This window comes from Magallana gigas, chromosome 7, assembly GCF_963853765.1.
Source record: "Magallana gigas chromosome 7, xbMagGiga1.1, whole genome shotgun sequence".
In the NCBI taxonomy this organism is placed as follows: Eukaryota; Metazoa; Mollusca; class Bivalvia; order Ostreida; family Ostreidae; genus Magallana; species Magallana gigas.
The window spans coordinates 8,470,957-8,491,998 of NC_088859.1; the positions used below are offsets into that span (position 1 = coordinate 8,470,957).

Genomic DNA, 21,042 nt, shown 5'->3' on the forward strand with positions numbered 1-21,042 from the left:
TAATACATATATTCATGATTTAAGGTAGTCCTATACTCGGCACTAAATGGGCTCAATCATTAAAAGCTTAGCTTTAAATGATAAATATACATTCTAGCAATACATATACAAAAGAAAATATGTATGTTTACATGCTAGTTTGTTTGTTATCACCTCTCAGACGGGTGTACCCCCTTGCGAAAATTATTGACAATTATGAAATTTGCCAGACGTCTGTTTTTCCTAAAAACAATTACCAATTTTGGGAAAATTAGAACTGAACATACAAAATAGAGTATAAATATTTATTTAAGCCATATCTCATCAATAATTTTGCGCAAATTTTTGTAAGTGAGTACGCTTTATGGACCTAATGTATCAAAATGGAATACAAAAAAATGCAATGCTAGTATCGCGTTTTGTAATTTTTTAACTATTTTATGGACTCAAACTTAAATTCATGGTGTTTATTCTATAGATTGATATCTAAGAAAAAAGATTTGGTAAAATAAATTATATGTTGACGGATTACTTTTCACGCTATAAGCTTTAAACCAAGTAGACCCTGACGAAAAAATCCGTAAAAATCGCATTTTGCTACTGTTTTCTGCCTAAATCTGTCAACAATGTTAGATATCATTTAAACATCAATAAATTGGCGATTGATTAAACTCGAAATAGCTTCTGTCTCTAAATTTAAACCGGTTTTAGTAAAAGAAAAAGAAAAATTCGGGGGGGGGGGGGGGTCAAAACAAAGAAGATATAAGCATACCTGAGATCCTCACCTGGTTAATCAGAAACTTCGTTTTTCATTTTACATTAACAGAATCGAGTTTCTCAATATTAATCATTTCTATCTCTCATAGAATACAAATATTACCGTTCTAATTACCGTCTTCTTTGGAAGACGGTATAAAGAGTTGAAATAATGTACAGTCTCCGGGCTGTGCACTTCCTCTCCTTTGTGATTGGTAGAAAATACATGATGTGAAAATTTACATTTATTTCATAGGTTGATATACTGTTCGGCACAAGGGAGATAATTTTCTGATGATTGATTTTACGTACGACTTAACAATTTTCGTAGATTTCAAATCTTAAAAAGTGAGAAAACGAAAGAACAATAAAAATGGCTCTTAGTGAAATTCAGGCTTTCATTTTTCTGTTAACTAATTGAAAGCAATATTCTGTAACATCTCTTGAAATAATTTGTTCTTTTCTTTTTGTTTTGATTATACAAACACCAATAAAATTTGATACGGTATGGCTAATATCAGTAAACAAGTTTGTATCTATATCTATACTACTATATTAAAATAATAGACTCGAATTTTTTGTCTTTAATACCGTGAAATCGGAAGAATACTGTCTTTTGTTTTATGTATTTTAAACATCATTGGTACTTGAAGATTACCAATTTGTTTTTATTTTTTCTCAGTTAAGCTTCGCTAATTAATAATCAACGAAAATTGCTCAAAACATCCCGGAAATTACCTGAATTTTTTGGATTTTACAATCTTGCGCTTGCGCAATACATTCACGCTAACGGGATCTTTAGTTTATGTTTCCAAAATATCACATCTGCATGAATAAACTCAGAAATGATAATACAAATACGGGTAAATTTTCATTGGACTTTTGCTATATATTCTGTTCATATATATTAATGATTTCTTATGAGAGAAAGTGTAAAACAAAAAAATATACATTTCAACTAAGTACTTACTTTTGTCTTCGTGATGACAAAAAATATTTTATTACATGCAAAAAAGTTACATTATATTTGTTAGGAGAGTAAAGATAGAATATGTTTTATCGTTAAAATGAATGATGTCCTACGGACCCAGTTTTACAAAGAAAATACGTGTACGTTGGTGAAAAGGTGTTGAATACTTCCATTCTATGCATAAAAATTTTTAGTTGAAAGGTATTTGCAGTCTCAAAAAGGTTTGTTGTGATGAATTTGACTGTTATTTTCAAGGCAACTTTAACTTTCTCCTAAATCGTTCCGGAGCGATTCTGCAATTTTCTATGCTATATCATTCGTAAACTACAGTTAATTAACAGCCGTTAAATATGGTTTTACAGATGAAAACTATGGTAAATAATCGTAACATAACACTGAAAACAAATTAAACACTGAAAACAAATAATAAACACTTAAAATATAAAATAAACACTGAAAACATATAATAAACACTGAAACTAATGTCCTTTTTGATATATTTCATTTTATCAAAAAAAAAAATATATAACATGACTGTATATTTTAATTTGATAAAATGGAATATATCGGAAAGGACTCTAAGATTAACAACTGTTAACTATAGTTAACGAATGTATGTTAATAATAGTTTACAGATGCAAATCTATATCAAGGACGTATATATATATATATATATATATATATATATATATATATATATATATATATATATATATATATATATATATATATATATATATATATATATATATATATATATATATATATATATATATAAATTTTTCAATTTTACAAAGTCCGCGAGGAAAGTGATCAGCTGCGACTTGCAAAAGAACAATATTTCATAAAAAAAATTTAAACCTAAACTTAATCGATAATTGCATTATTTATTCTGCATTGACTTTATTTAGCTTTCATTTCAATAACCTCTTATTTTAAAACAATAGTAGAGTATAATCAAATAACGCTAACAATAAATTTGCTGATAAATATACTAGATTCACAACTGTAAACTATAATTAATTTACACTATAGTTAAGAGTTGTAAATCGAAGAATAGTGAAACCATACTCTACGAAAGACAAAGAAGGCCACATAAAAAAAAATTATCGCGTCACTACGAGAAAAGATTTCGTAATAACGACAAAAGATCTCGTTATTACGAGTTAATTATCTCGTAATTACGAGAAAAGATCTCGTTATTACGAGATCTTTTCTCGTAATTACGAGATAAAAATATTTTTTTATGTGGCTCTAAATTCGTCTTTCGTAATATTTATTAGATAAACTATGTTTTGCAATCACAAATGGTTGCTTTCAGTGCTGTGGGATCAAGCTGCCTTTTAGATTATCATGATTTATCTCCTTTAAAAGAAAAGCTCCACATAAAGATAATGGAAAATGGAAAATTTTATGATAAAATATAGGCCTATGACATTTTTCTTTACCAAATAGTAATTGACAGCTTCAAAAAAGCGTTCGCGGGTTATAAGCAAAAGATTTCTGCTAAGATAGCTATACCTTCATAACTCGGCCGCATGAATGATACAAAAAAGAAAGCATTTTACTGTTTATATATATATATATTACAGATACATTGTTTTGTTTATACTGTTAATGGACATCAGTACGTTAGATAAAAGGAACAGCCAAAGTTCCAATAACTTCACAGAGCATATGCGCAATGATTCGCGTAAACATGTACGAAGTATATGAACATGTATTTTTCCAAGTGAAAGATTTGGTAACTGCACTATATTCCGCCCCGTTCTCTCCTCAAAATCCTTTCGTAAGAAGAGGAGATGACCATAGACCGTGTACTTGAAAAGTTTATCTTAGCCCCATGTATGCTTATTTCAAACTATTGTTTAAAAGGAGAGAACAATGTTTTGAACAATGTTTTAAAATAAAGTTTATAAAAGTTAAAAAAAAATGTCTATAATATTTTGACATATTTTTACATTTTGTTAGATAAATATAATATAGTTTCATGCATAGTTATAATTGCTTACCGATCTGATTAATAAATAAATCGTTAGACGTCAAATAATAATTTTTAAAAAAAGATTTTGTGAAGAATATATGTAAACGGAATTTTCATCGAGCGAAATATCTAATTTCGAACGCACCGAAACCTACTTTCGGTTTTGAACTATTTCTGAAGTCCGAAACAGTGTGCTGTTTCATATGAAATAATGAATAGAATGGATGATTTACCAGAAAATCTGTTGTTGAAAATATTTGAGTATCTTGCTGTGAAAGAGCTTTGTATTGCTGGCAGGTAAATATTGGTCTTTGTAGAATCGTCGATAATGATTGGGAGTTTTTTCCCATAGAACTAGAATTGGCCAGAAATTGACACAGTCTGAGCAAAAACTAGGTTAAAAAGTATGATAAAACTTGTATTAAGCAAAATTGTCTTGAACATGGGCCTGAGACACGCCGTACATTTCTGATTTCAAAATATCCCATTTCCCGTTGTTGACACTATAATTGAAACCCCCAGTCACCTCCTTTTGAAGCATAATCAACCAAATGCTGTTAGAAATGACATATGAATACTGGTTTCTACAACGTGCATTTTTCTACCAAAAGTGTGTGGATAAGGTTTCAATTGTATAAACAGATACAGGGGACTGTGATCTTCATTAGAATGCATATTAACCCCACCTAATATGTAACTGATGCTAAAGAAATGCTGAAATGACAAAAACAAATTTATGACCCTATATTAACTAGAATTATTTATATTTTAATGATTAAATGGTGTTTATTCTAATTAAATTACAGGGTCTGCAGACAATGGAGAAGAATAGTCCGTGATAACACTCTATGGAGGCATGTTGATCTCTTGAACTATCGCCTTGATTTAAAGAAGATGTGGAAATTGATTCGAAGTCACCTGTCTGAATGTTTGCTCTCCATTAAGATCAAAGGTTTCTTGGACACAGGTGAATTCATTTTCTCAAGTCAATGGTTTCTGATCTGCTCCTCTCTACATAAACTCTGACCGAACTTGCATACATGTAGTTTGACGTGACTAGAAACCCGACTCTCTGCTTGGTGTCATAAATGTTTGCATGATCAAATAAGAAACAGTGTTTCATGATTGACGTTAATGGTTCAACGATTAACGTTGCTCAGTTGTCATTATAAAATATGGACATGCTTATAAGTTACTTACTTAGCACTACTGGTAAAAAAGTGGTTTTAGTCCAATGAAATTCAACTTTTCTTTAAATTATTTTTTTTTAAACAACTTGTACATGGGTGCAGCCATGCTGTTGAGTATTTCATTTCAATACACTTTTTCTGATTGGTCAAAACAAAAGGTTGTCGCAGTTCAAAAATGTGTTATCTCGATAGATGAAGAAACAGTAAACCCACATATCTATTGCCAGTTCGGTCAAGGGTGTATATAGAGCAGAGCAGATCAGAAACCCTAGACTTGGGAAGATGAGGTGAATATTGACTTACAACAAATACACATGTCTGCAATGTATAAAGGTTGGGTATATACTAAAGTTGACTTATTTTATTGCATTAAAATGTTTATCATCTTGGTTTTGTTTTTTTTTATAGGAAAACCAAAGTTTGGTGTTTATTCTTTGTCAGATGCCATGTTGAAGGATTTAAAAGAAAGGTGTCCAAACTTGAAAGAAATTCACCTAAAAAATTGCAACACAATGAACTTGGATCCCAGTCTGCTGCCTTCAGGTCTAGTCAAATTAACGCTAGAAAATTGTGCTATTGAGCCAGGTTTGATGAAGCATTTTACAAGAGATTTGCCAGAGTTGTCCTATTTAGATGTGTCCAGAACTGTGAGATTTGATGATAGAGAGTTGTCGTATGTGTGTGGCACAGACCAGCTAAAAGTACTAATAATGAATGGTTGTTACAGAGTAACTGCAGAAGGTTTGTCAAAGGCAGCACAACAAATGGCAAGCTTAGAAAGGATGGAGATTGGGGATGCTGCCATTGAAAACAAAAATCAGAACTTTGAACTGGCAGCTCATCACATGACACGTCACATGGTCTCTCTGAAACATTTGAATTTACAAGGCTGCAAACCATTAACTTCAGATATACTGAAGGTTCTCCTCTCTGGTTTGAAGAAGTTAGAGACCCTTAATGTGGCCTGCTGTTTGATGAAGTACGATTCATTTGTAAACATGGAACCATACTTGAAAAAAATAAAACTTCTGGAAATTTGTTCCTCTGAGATGGGACATCAACAAGTAGAGGATTTGGAGTCCATCTTGTTAGAATGCTCAGTCAAAATGGTGAGATGTGTTAAAAGTTGCAGTTCTGCTGTGGTTTCATCCTAGTACATGTATATATATGTACTGTTTATATAGAAAAGCATACAAAAACTGCATAAGTATCTGATTTCACTACACAATTTATTAGCATATACTGGTATTCTTGAACATTTTTATTATTTATTAGAATTTATTGTGACCATGTACATGTATTTATATATTTTTTAGATTTTTACAAAAAATATTCTTTATTAGATTCAAATGTTTAACTAAGATATAATATTATTTATTATGAATATTGACATTGGCTTACCATTAGAAATATTATAGGCAATTCAAATTTAGCATATGTTGAATTGTGAGTACTAGTATTGCATCTAGATTAATATTTATATTATTTTCTGTACTGTGATAGTTTTAAATTTAATTTTTCGTCTGTTTTTTTTTTTTTCTTCAATAATTTAGTATACATGTGAATAATATTATTTACATTGTCCATAAGTTGACTCAGGAATAGTAAAATAAACAAAGTACTGAAGTAGTACTGAAAACCGGACTCTTTTGATGTATCATTATGCATATTTTTCAGTAAAAACTGGCAATCTCTCTCTCTCTCTCTCATGCACCAGAGAGCGACTGATTTGCTTTGTTAGTGGCTATAAATAAAAATGTGTCTGTCTAGTAGAAAAAAATCAACAGTTGCATTGAAATTTGAAACAAGCGTTATAAAATCAACCCCCTTCCCTTCATTACTTGCAGCCAAACACCAATGCTTTGAAAAGTACCGGTAGTTCATGGAAATTCATGCTCATTGTATATGTGCCCAAAATGCGTAGTCTTGTTTAAAAAACACGTATTTAATAAGAACATGGCTCTCTGTGTAACTATTTGGTATAGCGGAAGTTTTTACTTTGACGCTGTTTGGTTTTTTGTTTACTTTTGAAGTTATGCTATTTTTAGTATCACTGGCGATTTGCCTGCCTACAGCCAGGACTCTGCTTTCAGCAAAGCCCGGCTAAAAAATGAAAATTCAATTCAGTTGTTGTACCAGTAATTCCCCTTTACTTTAATTAAAAAAAGAGGCCCATGGGGGAAATGATTAGCATGGAAAAGGAGCCATAGCATGACTTTTGATATTAATCACAATACAGTATTCAGTGCCCAATAAATTGATGAGTTAAAATATGTGGATGAAAAATTACATGCATATATTTAGTTAATGGATCAGATCATTTTAAACAAGAGGCCTATAGGCCACATTGCTCACCTGAGCAACACTAGAAGTAATAAAATCAGCTTAATGGAGACATAATACAAAATATCTGGACAATGAGTGATAAAATAGATCCTGTATTCAAATATCTACAAAATTTTTTCAAGGTGTTCTTATGTAAAAAATGTGAGGATCAAAAAGTTTTAAAGTAACATTAACAATTCATGAAAATAGGGATGATAAAAGGGAGGGTGTGGTAGATGATATGCCTCTTTCTGTAACTCTGGTGGCCTGAACAGTCAATGAAATTGTATGATGTATTTAGTACATGCAAGAATAATGTAAGGTGAAACTATTTAAACAATTTACATGTTAAACCCTCTGTTAATATTCAAACTGACTACATGAAAAATACCTTGAAAGACATCTTATTTAAAGTTTTATTTTAATAAAATTAATGAATAAAAAATAAAAATGAATGCATACAGAATACAATTTCTAATGGAACATTAAAAACATTTAAATTCACTCAAGACATTTTTATACATATACATGTACAGAGTTTGGTGACCCATAAATTAATAATGTAATAAAGTCAACAGTATATTCCATCATAAAGAAAACATTTGTTTTCCTGACATTGGTGATATTTGATCACTATTAATCGGTCTTTTTAGATTTCTGTTGTTTCTTGATTTTGTTAATGTTTGCTTCACGTTTGGCCTTTTTCTTCTGTTCCTTTTCCTTGGCTTCAATTTGTTTTGCTAAATTCCATGCTAGAACAGCACTGATCAAGAACAGGGGTGACAAACAGAGAAGCACATAATAAACAAAGTTCCAAGGATCTGTTGCTGCCCACTTTATCATACTCATCAGCATCTCTCTCCAATCCCAGTCAAACATTGTATAGTAAGATGCCAACTATAAATGATGAGACATACAATTATTTTTGTTCACAAAGACTGCAAGAGACATGCTGTAAGATACAAGTTAGAATACAAGATATATACCAGTAAAATGTATACCACATACTACATTGAATATTAGAATAATACACACCCTCTGTAAATACTATACTATTTTTGTTTACCTCAATGCAGAAACAAGTGCCTGTGGTCTACATGTTTACATGTATTGCACATGTTGGGAATAATCGCCCAAACGGGATATAGAAATACAGTGCAAAAAAAAAAAAAGATCTTTTTTTATTTTGCAAAAAATATTGAAAAACTAAATCTGCGTTTAAATACACAAAATTAAACAATATTTGGTAAACGAGCTTTTATGTAACCCTATAGTTGAGAAATTGATCCCTCAGTATATCCAAAACTTCTTGGGGATCACTCTCAAACTGTAGAGTTACAGAAAAACATGCTTACTAAAAGTTGTTGTAATCTATTTAATTAGTCAGTAGATTATCTAAAAATAAAGATATACGTATATATCATATATGTGCAATCATTGATACATTGTGTGATCAAGTGATAAGTGTACACCAAGTAATAGTTAGATCATATTACTGGTAAGTAAAATTCAATGAAGTGACCGAGCCCCTTAATTGCGTAAATTTTACTACATATTATTTACATGTAACTTGCTTAGAACATAACCTCTTTTTCATTGACTCATCAAAAGTTCTACGCCATTCAGACACTATCTCTCTACTTTGTTCATGGCTGTCTTAGCTGTCGATCGAAATGTGACGTCGCTGTGAATTTAGAGAAATTCTTAACAATTAAAAACATCACCTAATAGAATATTTAGGGACTTCTGATTGGATGAAAAAGTGGGTTATGTTCTAAAACAAAAAAAGATTACTAGCATACTCTGACTGTTCTGGATATTATATTTAATATATCCCACCGGCTGACTTAAAAGCTAATATTGTGTACATATTTATGCGGATATTAAATATTTTTCCCCATTTTTGCACTGTAAATTTATATCCTTTTTTGGGGTATATTTAATGGCCATATTTATCACACAACCTTCAATATATCAAGATTTAAAAAAACCAGTAGCCCCTATAGGTCACAAACAGTAGCACTTGGACTCTGTATTCTCATTGAAACAATAGGACGTGTACATCATTTCGAATTTACTCTGCATGTGTTCGCAAAATCTTCTTTAAAAACCTTCTTACACAATATATCAAAATTGCTTTGATAAAAATGACTATATAACGAATTGTTAAACATTCCCTTAATGGTAAACTCTACTCAAAACTTACATATATTATTGAATGAACCTTTCGCGTCGGTTGATCAAAAACGAAACAGGATGTGATCAAAGAAACAGGAAGTGTTAAAGATTAGTAACTCGTTCTCATTATCGAATCAACCAGTTTAGTCAATTTTGAATAATGTAAAAAAAAAGACCATCAAGTGAAAGAAAATTATTCGAAAACCAACCTTATATATTGTATTTTTAATTTAAAGTCATAATAAATATCTAACTAAAAAAAACCCATGGAGAACGGAGCTTAAATTTTGGTTCAGTTTCTATCCGGCTATATTTTGGTTAAAAATAACATGTAACATTCTTTTATTCATTTAGAAATGTAAATGTAAGTTCACAAAGTAAAATTATCAAAGAAGACATCGGACCCCCCCCCCTCAAACTCCGGGCAAACCACTTGCGTTGGAAGCAAATTGAAAGTGGGGGGGGGGGGGGCTAGACTAATCCTCAGAAATATTGGGGGGAAAAAATCTTATCTACCCAAAATTTTTTCCCCGAATCATGAAATTCCTAATCCGTGGAGGGGGGGGGGGTATACCTATGGCTCCAACTTCTCAATCTTTCAAGGTAAATTTAGGAACAATTATCTTTCCTGCGAGAAAAAGTGTGTGTGTGTGTGGGGGGGGGGGGGTCTGAACCTTCTATCATGCTATGTCCATAATGGTTAGATCTAACTTTGCACAAAAAGAGGGGGGGGGGGCTAAGCCCCCCCCCCCCCTCACCCCCCTAGCCCCCCGGTTCCGACGCCTATGCAAACATAATAATGATCACTCGTCGGACACCTTTGAAGTGTGATATTGGTGGGTACGTGAATGATGTTTTTAGCAGAGACATAAATAACATCTGAATGTTATTTATAAATATCATAATGTTATTTATGTCTTTGCTTTTAGGAACTATAAAGGCGAACGGTGAGAATGCGAATGAATTCTAATTAAGGCGAACGAACTTACATACGGTGGAAATAGCCGGGGTCGTATCTTAGACAACGGAAAGGAATACTTAGAAAAACTAAAAGCACTTAATAGATAAAAGGTCGTTGTTTGAAATGCGTGCACGAGTTAGTGACCTTTTTTTTTTAATTAACCAGCAAGTCTGCGGTAATTTGCTAAGTATTCCCCCAATAATTACAATAAATGCAGTTTTTTTATGATCCTTCTTACATGTCACTAGACTTTGACCCGTGCGTGCACGGGTTGACATTGCATATCGGACATTTAGAAATAGGTACATCGATACACCTTATTAATGACATTTACATAACAAAGCTATAAGCCTACAATAATGCTATTAATTTCACTACACTTTCCTTAGTTTTAATAACCTAACTGTGTCTCGAGAAAGGCCCATCCCTTACTTATACCCGTAAAGTAGCAGAAAATTGCAGAATAGCTCCAGAACGATTTTGGAGAAAGTTAATGAATGATGTTGCCTTGAAAATAACAGTCAAATACATCACAACAAACCTTTATGAGACTGCAAATCTCTTTCAACTAAAAAATTTAATCCATAGAATGGAAGAACTCAACACCTTTTCACCAACGTACACGTATATTCTTTGTAAAACTGGGTCTGTAGGACATTATTCATTTTTACGATAAAACATATTCTATCTTCACTCTCATAACAAATATAATGTAACATTTTTGCATGTAATCAATATTTTTTTGTCATCACGAAGATGAAAGTAAGTGCTTAGTTGAAATGTATATTTGTTATTTTATACTTTCTCTCGTAAGAAATCATTAATTTATATGAACAGAATATATAGCAAAAGTCCAATGAAAATTTACCCGTATTTGTATTATCATTTCTGAGTTTATTCAGGGAGAGGTGATATTGTGGAAACAAATATAAACTAAAGATCCCGTTTGCGTGAATGTATTGCGCAAGCGCAAGATTGTAAAATCCAAAAAATCCAGGTGATTTCCGGGATTTTTTGAGGAATTTTCGTTGATTATTAATTAGCGAAGCTTAACTGAGAAAAAATAAAAACAAATTGGTAATCTTCAAGTACCAAAGATGTTTAAAATATATAAAACAAAAGACAGTATTCTTCCGATTTCTCGGTATTAAAGACTAAAAATTCGAGTCTATTATTTTAATATAGTAGTATAGATATGTACATTACTACATTATTCAGTACGTCTTTAAAATTGTTCATAATATAGTACAACATAAAATGGATAATTTTCAGAAATGATGCCTTTTTATACACGTATTAAGTCAAGATATTAGTTGATTTTTATTTAAATTGTTCATTGAAAATATTTATGTCAAATGTTTACCTAGCTATAGCCGACACTATTTTCCATTATATGATAATATTTACTGATTTGAAAATTTTAAACCATTAAGTCCCCATTTTACCTTTTTTCTGTACAATGTGCGTAAATTAATCATAGCAAAATGTAAAGTTTACTCAAATATCTCCTTAAAAATTTGTATAGGATAGAAGCTTATTTTGATTTATTCTAGGGATAAGAGGATGTAGGTAGTCGGAAAAATAAGGATCGATCGAGAAGGTAAAAAAATATTGTCTTAATTTTTTCTACGGTACCACATAAAACTCTACATACATGTATTTCAAATGCCCGCTGAGAAAAAGAACAATGAATTATAAAATCGTTCTAATGATTGAGCCATCCCTTCTGCGGACCCAGAGATCGACCGCGTGTGCATGTGAAAGCATATTCCGATATGAAGTATGTATACATACTTGAAATCACATACACCAGCATTGTATGTCACAACGGCTTCGTTACATGCAACGATGTTTAGTACAGGAATTTATAAAATGTGTTGTGTACAATAGTGAAATGCTTTATGCGATTATTTTTACCGACTTTTTAAATCGAATCGGCTTATATATGAAGAATTGATTTTAGAGTGCCCTGTAGTGTTCGGTAGCTGTGCGGGATTTCTATCTCGTGCTATCGACAGCATGAGGACACGGGACAGGTGCTTGTTTACCTTACACATCGCTGCCGTGTTGATTTTCTCTGCGTACTCGTTAGACATCTGTGTCACAGATAATTCCGGCGTACGCTGCGGTGATGGGAATCACGTACGCCTCACCCGAATTCAGGGCAACGAGGTAGGTGCACTTTCAATGTATGTTCTTTCACATATGTTTACATCAAATAGTGACGTGCATAACTATACTGGACTTAGTGGTAATTTGATAGAAAACTGTACAATGACAGATAAGTAGCTGTCGATTCCCAGCGTATACCGTTATACCGTAATGTATGTATGTAATATAGAGCTAGAGTGACATGATCATTGAAGTGCCTTAAACTGGACATCTACTACATGTATATAGGCTAATCCTCATAAGCTTTGATATATATTTAAACTACTCGTAGTTTTAAACGTGTAAAGAACAAGATTCTAGAATAGAAGTATATCGCAGACAAAGTTTATTGGATAATTATGATTTAGAGCTCTTTAATAATTTATAAATCAGGGTATTTCATGTAAAAATTATAGAATATCGTGGGATGTTATGATCTGATTGACTAACTAAGCAACGAAATACTGCTCATATATATATCACAACTATTCGTGGATAATACTAGAGGGAGTTGTCCATGTAAATATGATGAACTTCTTGCCAGATTGCATGGTTCCTCTTATCACCAAACAAGACACAAATTATCGAAAGCTCTTTTATAATTTATAAATCAGGGTATTTCATGTAAAAATTATAGAATATCGTGGGATGTTATGATCTGATTGACTAAATACTGCTATATGTATCACAACTATTCGTGGATAATACTAGGGGGAGTTGTCCATGTAAATATACCCTTAAGCTTATCAGAATCCAAATGCAAGCAATTTCCTCTATTCATCCCTAGGACACGGAAAGCGTTGAAACAAGACCTTATAAAACACTCGATCGATTTTAGAATATTTATAAAGATTTGAAATACATTGGACTGATTTGTTATTATTGAAGGACGGCATTCATATTAAAATTACACTGTGAACCCAGACCAATATCGATAAAAGATCATTTTAAGTTTTACCTTCAAATCACAAACACACTTTGATATAATTGCAACTGCTTATATCTTTATCAAGGTGGGACATGTTCAAAAAATTGATACCAACGACACCCTAGGAAGCGTTACCTTGACAACGCTCAACACAAAGCCGCTTGTGATTGGTTCGTTCATTGGAATCTTAAATACTAGTAATACTCTGAAAAAAAAGATTACTTCAAATTAACGCAACCGACACATATGTATAAACTGTGACAATATGCATTGAAACCACAATGTGTCAAATATAGATTATTTAAAACTCTAACTTGAAATTACAGAAGCAGAAAGCTTTCTATCCCCAGAGGAATGTGACTACTTCGTACAAATGGCAAAAGATGAGGGTCTGAAGGAGAGCGAGACTGTGCTTAATCAACCGGAGAACCAGCGCTTCGTGCTCAGAGACCATGACGGAAACAAGAAGCTGAGTGTGCGTGAGGTACAGACGTCATCAATCGCTTACCTTACATACACAGAGTCTAACTGATGCTAACGATCGCTAATACCGTACATAAACAAAGTCTGTCATGCTGATTGTTTCTAAAGTGCGAGCTATTGGATGAAACCGGAAAAAAGCCGAGATTATTGGAGCCCATTGGAACACTGTTTAGCATTTTTAAAGATATATCGGCATTATCCATCGGGAAACATTCGATCGACTGCCTTAGCTTTCTGAGCATCATTAAAATTTATCCCTTTTCGAAGAATATATATATATATATATATATATATATATATATATATATATATATATATATATATATATATATATATATATATATATATATATATATATATATATATATATATATATATATATATATATATATATATATATATATTCCTATGATTTATTATTTTTAGATGAGACATACCATTCAGGGAAGCTTTGATGTTTTCTTGGAGGATGAAGATATATTAAAATTGCAAGTATAGATATCGACGCCTTTGTAGAAAAAAATCAAAAGTATTTGGAGGAAAATATTATTAGAACATTTATTTGTTGTAATCATTTAATTTATTTACTAAAAAGTTCAATGTAAAACGGTTACTATAAAATTCACGGTCGTTTATAAATGCTTTATACCTTTTAAAACCAGCATTCATTACTTTTTGTTTTCTAAAATGTAGGTACAAAGAAACTGGGTGGGACAAAAACGGAGACGGTTAGTAAATCAAAAGTAATTTTGAAGAATAATGACGAGTCATCAAAGATGTAATTGATGCATGCTTTATTTCAAATTCCTGAAAAATATTAAGTACTGATAAAATATACCTCATATCACACTGCAATATTAGTAAAAGAGAGTTGATTAGTCTCGATGGGATGTAAAATTTGTAATATATACAGAATCTCTTTTACAGAGTTGATAACGAATGATGAACTGAAGTCTTTTACCCCGATGATGTTACAAGCCGAGATACAGAAAATAGTGAAGGCCAACCCAGAGAAACATTCCCGGATGAGTAAACAGGTGTGGCTCTACCCAGACCGGTCCAAGGACAAAGTGTTTGCCGAGGTCCAAAAACGGTGAGCGACTGACACACACGTCTCGAGTGCTGTTCTGTGTATTTCTCTTGAATCCAACGTTTTATATGTTTCCTAATATATCTGTTGACCATATATTTCATATGATGTCATTTTTAAAATTTTCAGTGTTGCAAAAGTAGTTGGACTTCCATTAGAGTTAATCAAACTCAGTGATTTTCAGGTAAGAAATACAGATAAACCTAAACGCTAAAATTGTGCTATTTCAATCTGTCAGTTTGATGGTTCATTATTTTTTGTTTAATCTTTGTGATATTAATATCAATCATGTATAACATGCCATTTTGCAAATTGATCAAGAATTCCGTTATTGGCCGTGCATGCGATTAAAAATACATAATTTTTGGCCTCTCTTCATAGGTTGTGTCTTACGGCATAAAGGGTCATTACAATGCACACTGGGATTCAGCGCGTGTGGAACCAAAAGTACCTTGCTGCACTAGAGAGCGCACCAAGCAATGTCGGATATGTAGGTATGATAAATTACATGTATTTGTGAATTGTGAACTATTAATACAGAAATATTGAATCGATAAACGGCTTTTCCCCCCTCATTTTTATAGCTGTTTTATATGGGTGACGTACAAACCTTTACTGGGCTTTAGCATATTTTGTCTTTTTTTAAGGTACATGACCATTTTATTTTACCTGAATGACGTAGAGGAGGGAGGCGAGACAGCATTTCCGGTTGCAAATAACAGCACTCTGGATTACCAGGTCCACTAGTTAAAAAATAGCAGTGATTTCTTAAGAATTTGTAAAGTCAGTGAAAATCAAAAGTAGATTATCCAGATAACGAGTTTACAAAGAACAGTTACTGTAAATCTGTTCTAAAGTACATGCTATACTCTGTCCCGAGTTTTTGCTTCCATCACCTTTTGCTTGATATTTCGATAATCATGAATACCTTTGGGCTCAAACTACGTTTATCCACTAATATGAAAAATGTCCAGATTACATGTTTTGAAACGCCCCCTCTACCGCTTTGGGTTTCAATTCACATCCAAAAATAGAAAGTCTACGGGGATTTTGCATTGCATAAGCCATTAATAAGCCCGGATGATAACGTTAAAAAATTGCGCGAGGTATACCGAGTACTTCCAAATGGAGAAAAGATGTAAACATTTCCCATTATAAATCTCCGTAAGAAATTTGTTTTCGTTCCTATAAACTTTTATGAGTGAAAAATGATAATTGTTCAATGAAGATACCTTGGATATATTCCCTTTTATCGATTTCAACTGTATTTCTTTCACAGGTATGGGTATTTTTAGTAAAAATCACCAAAAAGTGATGGAAGCAATAACTTGGGACAGACTATAGTGTATAGTACCTATTCACTATCTGCACATACTTGGTACAGAATGTCGCATTGCTGGATTTTCCATAATTACTCGTACATTGTATCCACAGACAAACTTTACAGGAGAGAACATAAATAGGCATTGTGCATGCTGTTCAATCCATTTCAATGTATTTATATACTTGAATAAAATACTTCTTAAATTAAAGTTTACATTTAATCACAAATCATCATGTTCTCTGCATCAATTTCAACGTAAACTGTACAGTGTTTTGACATCTATGTGTGATATTTTGTTGCAGACGATGATGGAGAAAGATTTGGTAGACCTCTACCGGAAGTGTGAGGAATCCCCGCTAAAGGTGTCCCCGGCAAAGGGGAAAGCCGTCATCTGGTACAATCATTTTGTAGACGACGCCAATGGTTGGCTAGGGCCGCTAGATGAGTTTACGTTCCACGGAGGTTGTCCCGTCAAAAACGGGGTCAAGTGGATAGCCAATTTCTGGGTCAAAACAACGGACCATAAAATTAAAGACTTGAAGAAAATGCAAAAGTTTTACAAAGCATCAACAGAAAAACAGCCAAAGATGTCGAAAGAGGAGCTATAAAAAGGACAGCACCTACTGTTATTTGCTCAAAATCTCATTCCTTTACTACATACGTTTGTATAAATGGTTTATTTCCTTAATTTATTTTTTCATAATGTTGTCATCCTGTAAATTATTTATTTACCGGGTGGTAGTTGATACATAATTTAATTACTCGTTATGTTGTACATTTTGTATTTACTGCCACCAGGCAATTTTTTTCAAAATTTTACAACATGACTATTTCGTGCATCATCAATTTGTATTTTTAATGAATGGGGGAAAGGTGAACGAAACATGCAATAAACAGGAATTTTTAATTAATTCAGCATTTTGAGTTATTTTTTCTGGCATAGTTAAAAACTGAGGGACGTGAGAAATTGACTAATATGTTTAAGCACTCTAGCAATCGGCGAAGTGCATTTTTTTATTTGACTGGTTTGGCTTCGAACCACAGACGCCTGACGATAAGAATAGACCCTTTTTAAAAAAAGATTTCACCACATATCATAATAACAATTATCGATTATTTTCATTGTACATGCAGCTAGGCAATGATTTTACCATAAAAAAGAAATATTTTAACGTCAAACATAAGATAATCATCATGCCAGTAAAGTTAGTGACTCCTGCATTATTCATACAAAACTGGGCTAATTTTTTTTCCAGAGAATTATTAGAACTGGTACTGTAATATAATAGGCTGAGCAGTTTTTAAATGAAACAAACTAATTACCCTTTTTTATCAATTATGTAAATTTCTGAAGGATGCTAGGAAACCATCTCAAATTTGTTATCTACCACAACAATCGTATACATGTATATTGATTTGAGAAGAATAATTTTTATGTGTATGGCGTGCCGCCTCTTGTTTATTGAACAAATTTCGTAAGATGCATGACGATAAATGTATGGAACAACATGAAAATTTAATGATTAATTGTACAATAACGAAAACACACTAATGTATGATAATTTTAACGGAATTGATGCTGTGGTTGCGCAATTGTTGCAAAATGAGACGTTGCACCGGAAGTTGATCCCGGGTGATTAGATTGTTGCTGCCTATGTACCTGCTGCTGTTCTTTGTAGCGCATGACAAGTTCAAATGACTCCCTTTGGAACTTCCGCCAAAGCTCCTCGGGTAATTCCATCACCTCAGCAGTCAGCCAGTTGGCCCACGCTGTCCGAGGGCTGTTGCTACTACTCCTCCTCAGGTCAAGGACTTCGCTGGTCGGCGGCTGAAGGTGATGGTTTCTTGGCAATGTCTCCGTCGTCTGCTCTGTGGAATCGTCTGGAGTTTCTTGCTTTATAAAGGCGGTCCTGAGATCAGCCCTTACTGGTGTTCCGGACATGTTGACTAACTCCTCCTCGGAAGCGATGGACTCGGGCAGGCGCAGTGGACCGGGGTGAAGGTCGTACTGAGAAATATCCAGCTGGGCCACATCCTCATCCCAGGAGTCATCATCCACCCGCATCTCCGGCGCATGGTTGTGCTGTTAATTGAAAAAGAACACAGAACGAAAAATAAAGCAATTCTCGCCAATGCATTGTTGTACGCCATTTTTCGTATGTAGTATGTGTTGATGACATGCATGACGTTGCGGGCCAGCATACAGGTTATATTTTTGTCGATCATTGTAGCATATATGCAAAACGCGCATTAAATGCAATCAATGGTAAAACTATTTCAAGAGTGGAAACCCCTAACCTTTCAAATCTCAATGATAAATACTTATTAATATTGTATATACGTAAATAACTGATATTTTTTTTTTACATGTTTGACCAATTTACAAATATTATGAACGGATTTTCAATGGTATACGTAGATTGTTATCGGTTTTCCATCGGAGAACAAGCGGTGTTCCATCTTGATCTTTATTTCAGCCTCCCTTTCTATCTTATCTATATTACACCCTTACTTTTGCTAGGTTCCTGGAGTTCCTAGCGATGAGGTAGGGGGACAGGAAGCTGAAGGTCCTCATCACCCATCGCTGTCTGGCGGTCAGACTTTGGGGGGCGAGGCCACTCTTCTTCTTCTTCAGGCGGCCATAGATTGTTCGCTGGGACTTGAACCACAGCATGATGTCCTTACCTGGAGTTTTTAAAAAAGTTAATTAGAATTAAAATGAATTGCTACAGTATACCGATTACGTTAAAAACGTACACTATATAAACATATCTATAAAAAGTTCCTTTGAGAATAAATCGACGTAAATATTTTTTATCGAATCAAAAAATCTCTTGAGGATAGGAGCACAAGTACATATATATTTTACCGACACATAATAGGACTAATAGGAAATTATTGAGACTTTAACTCTTATTTCCTTGGAAGAAAAGATAAACCCTTTAAATTTCGCCAAAACGTACACCAGGATATAGCTTATCATTGTAAAAAGTTTCTTGCCCATGGCATGATTAGATTATTTCTTAATTTGATATTCAAATACCTCGTATATCTGCAAAGTCGTCTATCAAGATAATTAGATCCTCTGTTTTATTTTATGATTATCGTGCTCAAATTGTTTATATTCAAATTAGTGATACATTAATGCATCTTTTAAAAGTTCATTATATATATCAAATGATACGAGCCCATCAACATAATCTACGTATAATATACCATAGAGTATTGTTTTCATAGTTTTAAGTTAACACTTTCAATAAACAAAAACCACTGATGGGTTTTAAATTAATACACCATTTTACAATTCGAGATGATGATGATGATGGCGTGGATCTAGACGGGGCGGGGAGGAGGGGTCCCAATCCCCCAATGGAAAGTTCCAATACTATGTTCCAAGATATTTCATTCGAGGCGCAATTACTTGATATTCAAATACCTCATGTTTCAAATAATTTATATTTTAAGAAAATCTTATGATTTTTTAAATTCATATTATTGAATACTAAATATCGTTTGCCAATATCGTGTATACTTTACACGTTACTATTGCAGTAATAAAGGAAAACGTGCTGCATGAGTATATCTCGAGGCAAAGTGTTTATAGTCACCTTGTAGTCCGAAGTCCTGGGCCTTCTCCTCTAGAAGCCTCTCCCTCTTGTCCTTGTTCTTGAAGTCTCTGACAGACTGGTCAAAGAACAAGGGCTGGCTCTGGAACCACTCGGCGAGGGCATCTTCCTGCTCGTCCGTCAGGCTGTCGGGCACCTTACATCGCCTGGCCCTCAGTCCAAGCTCCTCGTCCTGGAGTGCGCTGTCTTCTTCCTCGTTCAAAATAGAGTCACTCATGGGCTGTACTACAGGATTATCGCTATCTTGTCGATTTGATGGGGTCGGCAGACGACCATTGCTCTCCTGTTTCTCCTCGTCTGGACACGATTTTAATGACTTGATACTCTCCTCGTCACTGAAATCACTTTCCCTCTCCTCTCGCTTCCTTTTTAACAGAAGATAAGTCAACATTCAAACATTTACAAAATCGCGAACTGATCGTCAAAGATTACCGACTGTGCTATTTTTACATTGGTTAGTCACGTGATCTACGACCGGTTGTCAGCCTATCGTGACTAAATAGCAAGTCGATAGTAACGAGGTTATTCCGCGGATGTCAGCTCTTCAGATTTAGTCACGTGGCTTTGTAATCATGCGACCTGTGTTATTGTAACGGCAGGCACGTGAAATCCGTGAGTGAATAGGATTCATGAAAGTTTGGACAACATAAGATTTTTATCGGTCGATGTTATCTGCTTATCGTAAGCTCTGTGTTTGGAATGTTTTTAAATCGGCTCGCATGAAGTCCTAAATCATCTTGAACATGTTGGCTATTTTTAAACAATCTCGCACAAAGGGCTTAGGCGGATCTAGTAAAATGAGTGATCGGATTATTCAATGAAAAAAATTCGATTCATTACATAAATCACTGTAGATAGAACTGTCATTGTTGTACTAATGCCACAAGGTTAACCAGGGATGGTAAATGTCATATTCCCCCTACGGTAATAAAACATATTAATTTAAACATGTATATGTCAGAAAGTTTGCAGCACAGATATAGAATTGAAAACAAAATCCCCATACAACAGTTCTTAATTAAAAATGTATGTCAAATAGTGCAAACATAATCTGCTTTAATCAACATAAATTTCTTCAAAATCTGACATCAGAAAAC

At 33.4% G+C, this 21,042-nt stretch overlaps 3 protein-coding genes across 3 annotated transcripts; 2 read left to right on the forward strand and 1 right to left on the reverse strand.

Annotated features, from left to right (window-relative positions):
- The first annotated feature begins 3,839 nt into the window (after positions 1 to 3,839).
- LOC105335691 (F-box/LRR-repeat protein 12) lies at positions 3,840 to 6,523 on the forward strand. The gene is made up of 3 exons (XM_011439722.4): positions 3,840 to 3,986; positions 4,496 to 4,656; positions 5,288 to 6,523. Exons 1-3 carry the CDS (start codon positions 3,901 to 3,903, stop codon positions 6,031 to 6,033), a joined length of 993 nt encoding a protein of 330 aa, XP_011438024.2. The 5' UTR covers positions 3,840 to 3,900; the 3' UTR covers positions 6,034 to 6,523.
- A 5,543-nt stretch (positions 6,524 to 12,066) lies between these two features.
- On the forward strand, positions 12,067 to 17,230 carry LOC105335692 (transmembrane prolyl 4-hydroxylase). The gene is made up of 10 exons (XM_011439723.4): positions 12,067 to 12,515; positions 13,508 to 13,592; positions 13,749 to 13,906; positions 14,332 to 14,393; positions 14,599 to 14,633; positions 14,833 to 14,998; positions 15,125 to 15,179; positions 15,377 to 15,489; positions 15,643 to 15,733; positions 16,622 to 17,230. Exons 1-10 carry the CDS (start codon positions 12,363 to 12,365, stop codon positions 16,925 to 16,927), a joined length of 1,224 nt encoding a protein of 407 aa, XP_011438025.1. The 5' UTR covers positions 12,067 to 12,362; the 3' UTR covers positions 16,928 to 17,230.
- Positions 17,231 to 17,741: 511 nt separating this feature from the next.
- LOC105335693 (uncharacterized) lies at positions 17,742 to 20,573 on the reverse strand. The gene is made up of 3 exons (XM_011439724.4): positions 19,928 to 20,573; positions 18,832 to 19,004; positions 17,742 to 18,402 (listed from the first exon to the last, which is right to left on the reverse strand). Exons 1-3 carry the CDS (start codon positions 20,334 to 20,336, stop codon positions 17,884 to 17,886), a joined length of 1,101 nt encoding a protein of 366 aa, XP_011438026.3. The 5' UTR covers positions 20,337 to 20,573; the 3' UTR covers positions 17,742 to 17,883.
- Positions 20,574 to 21,042: the final 469 nt, after the last annotated feature.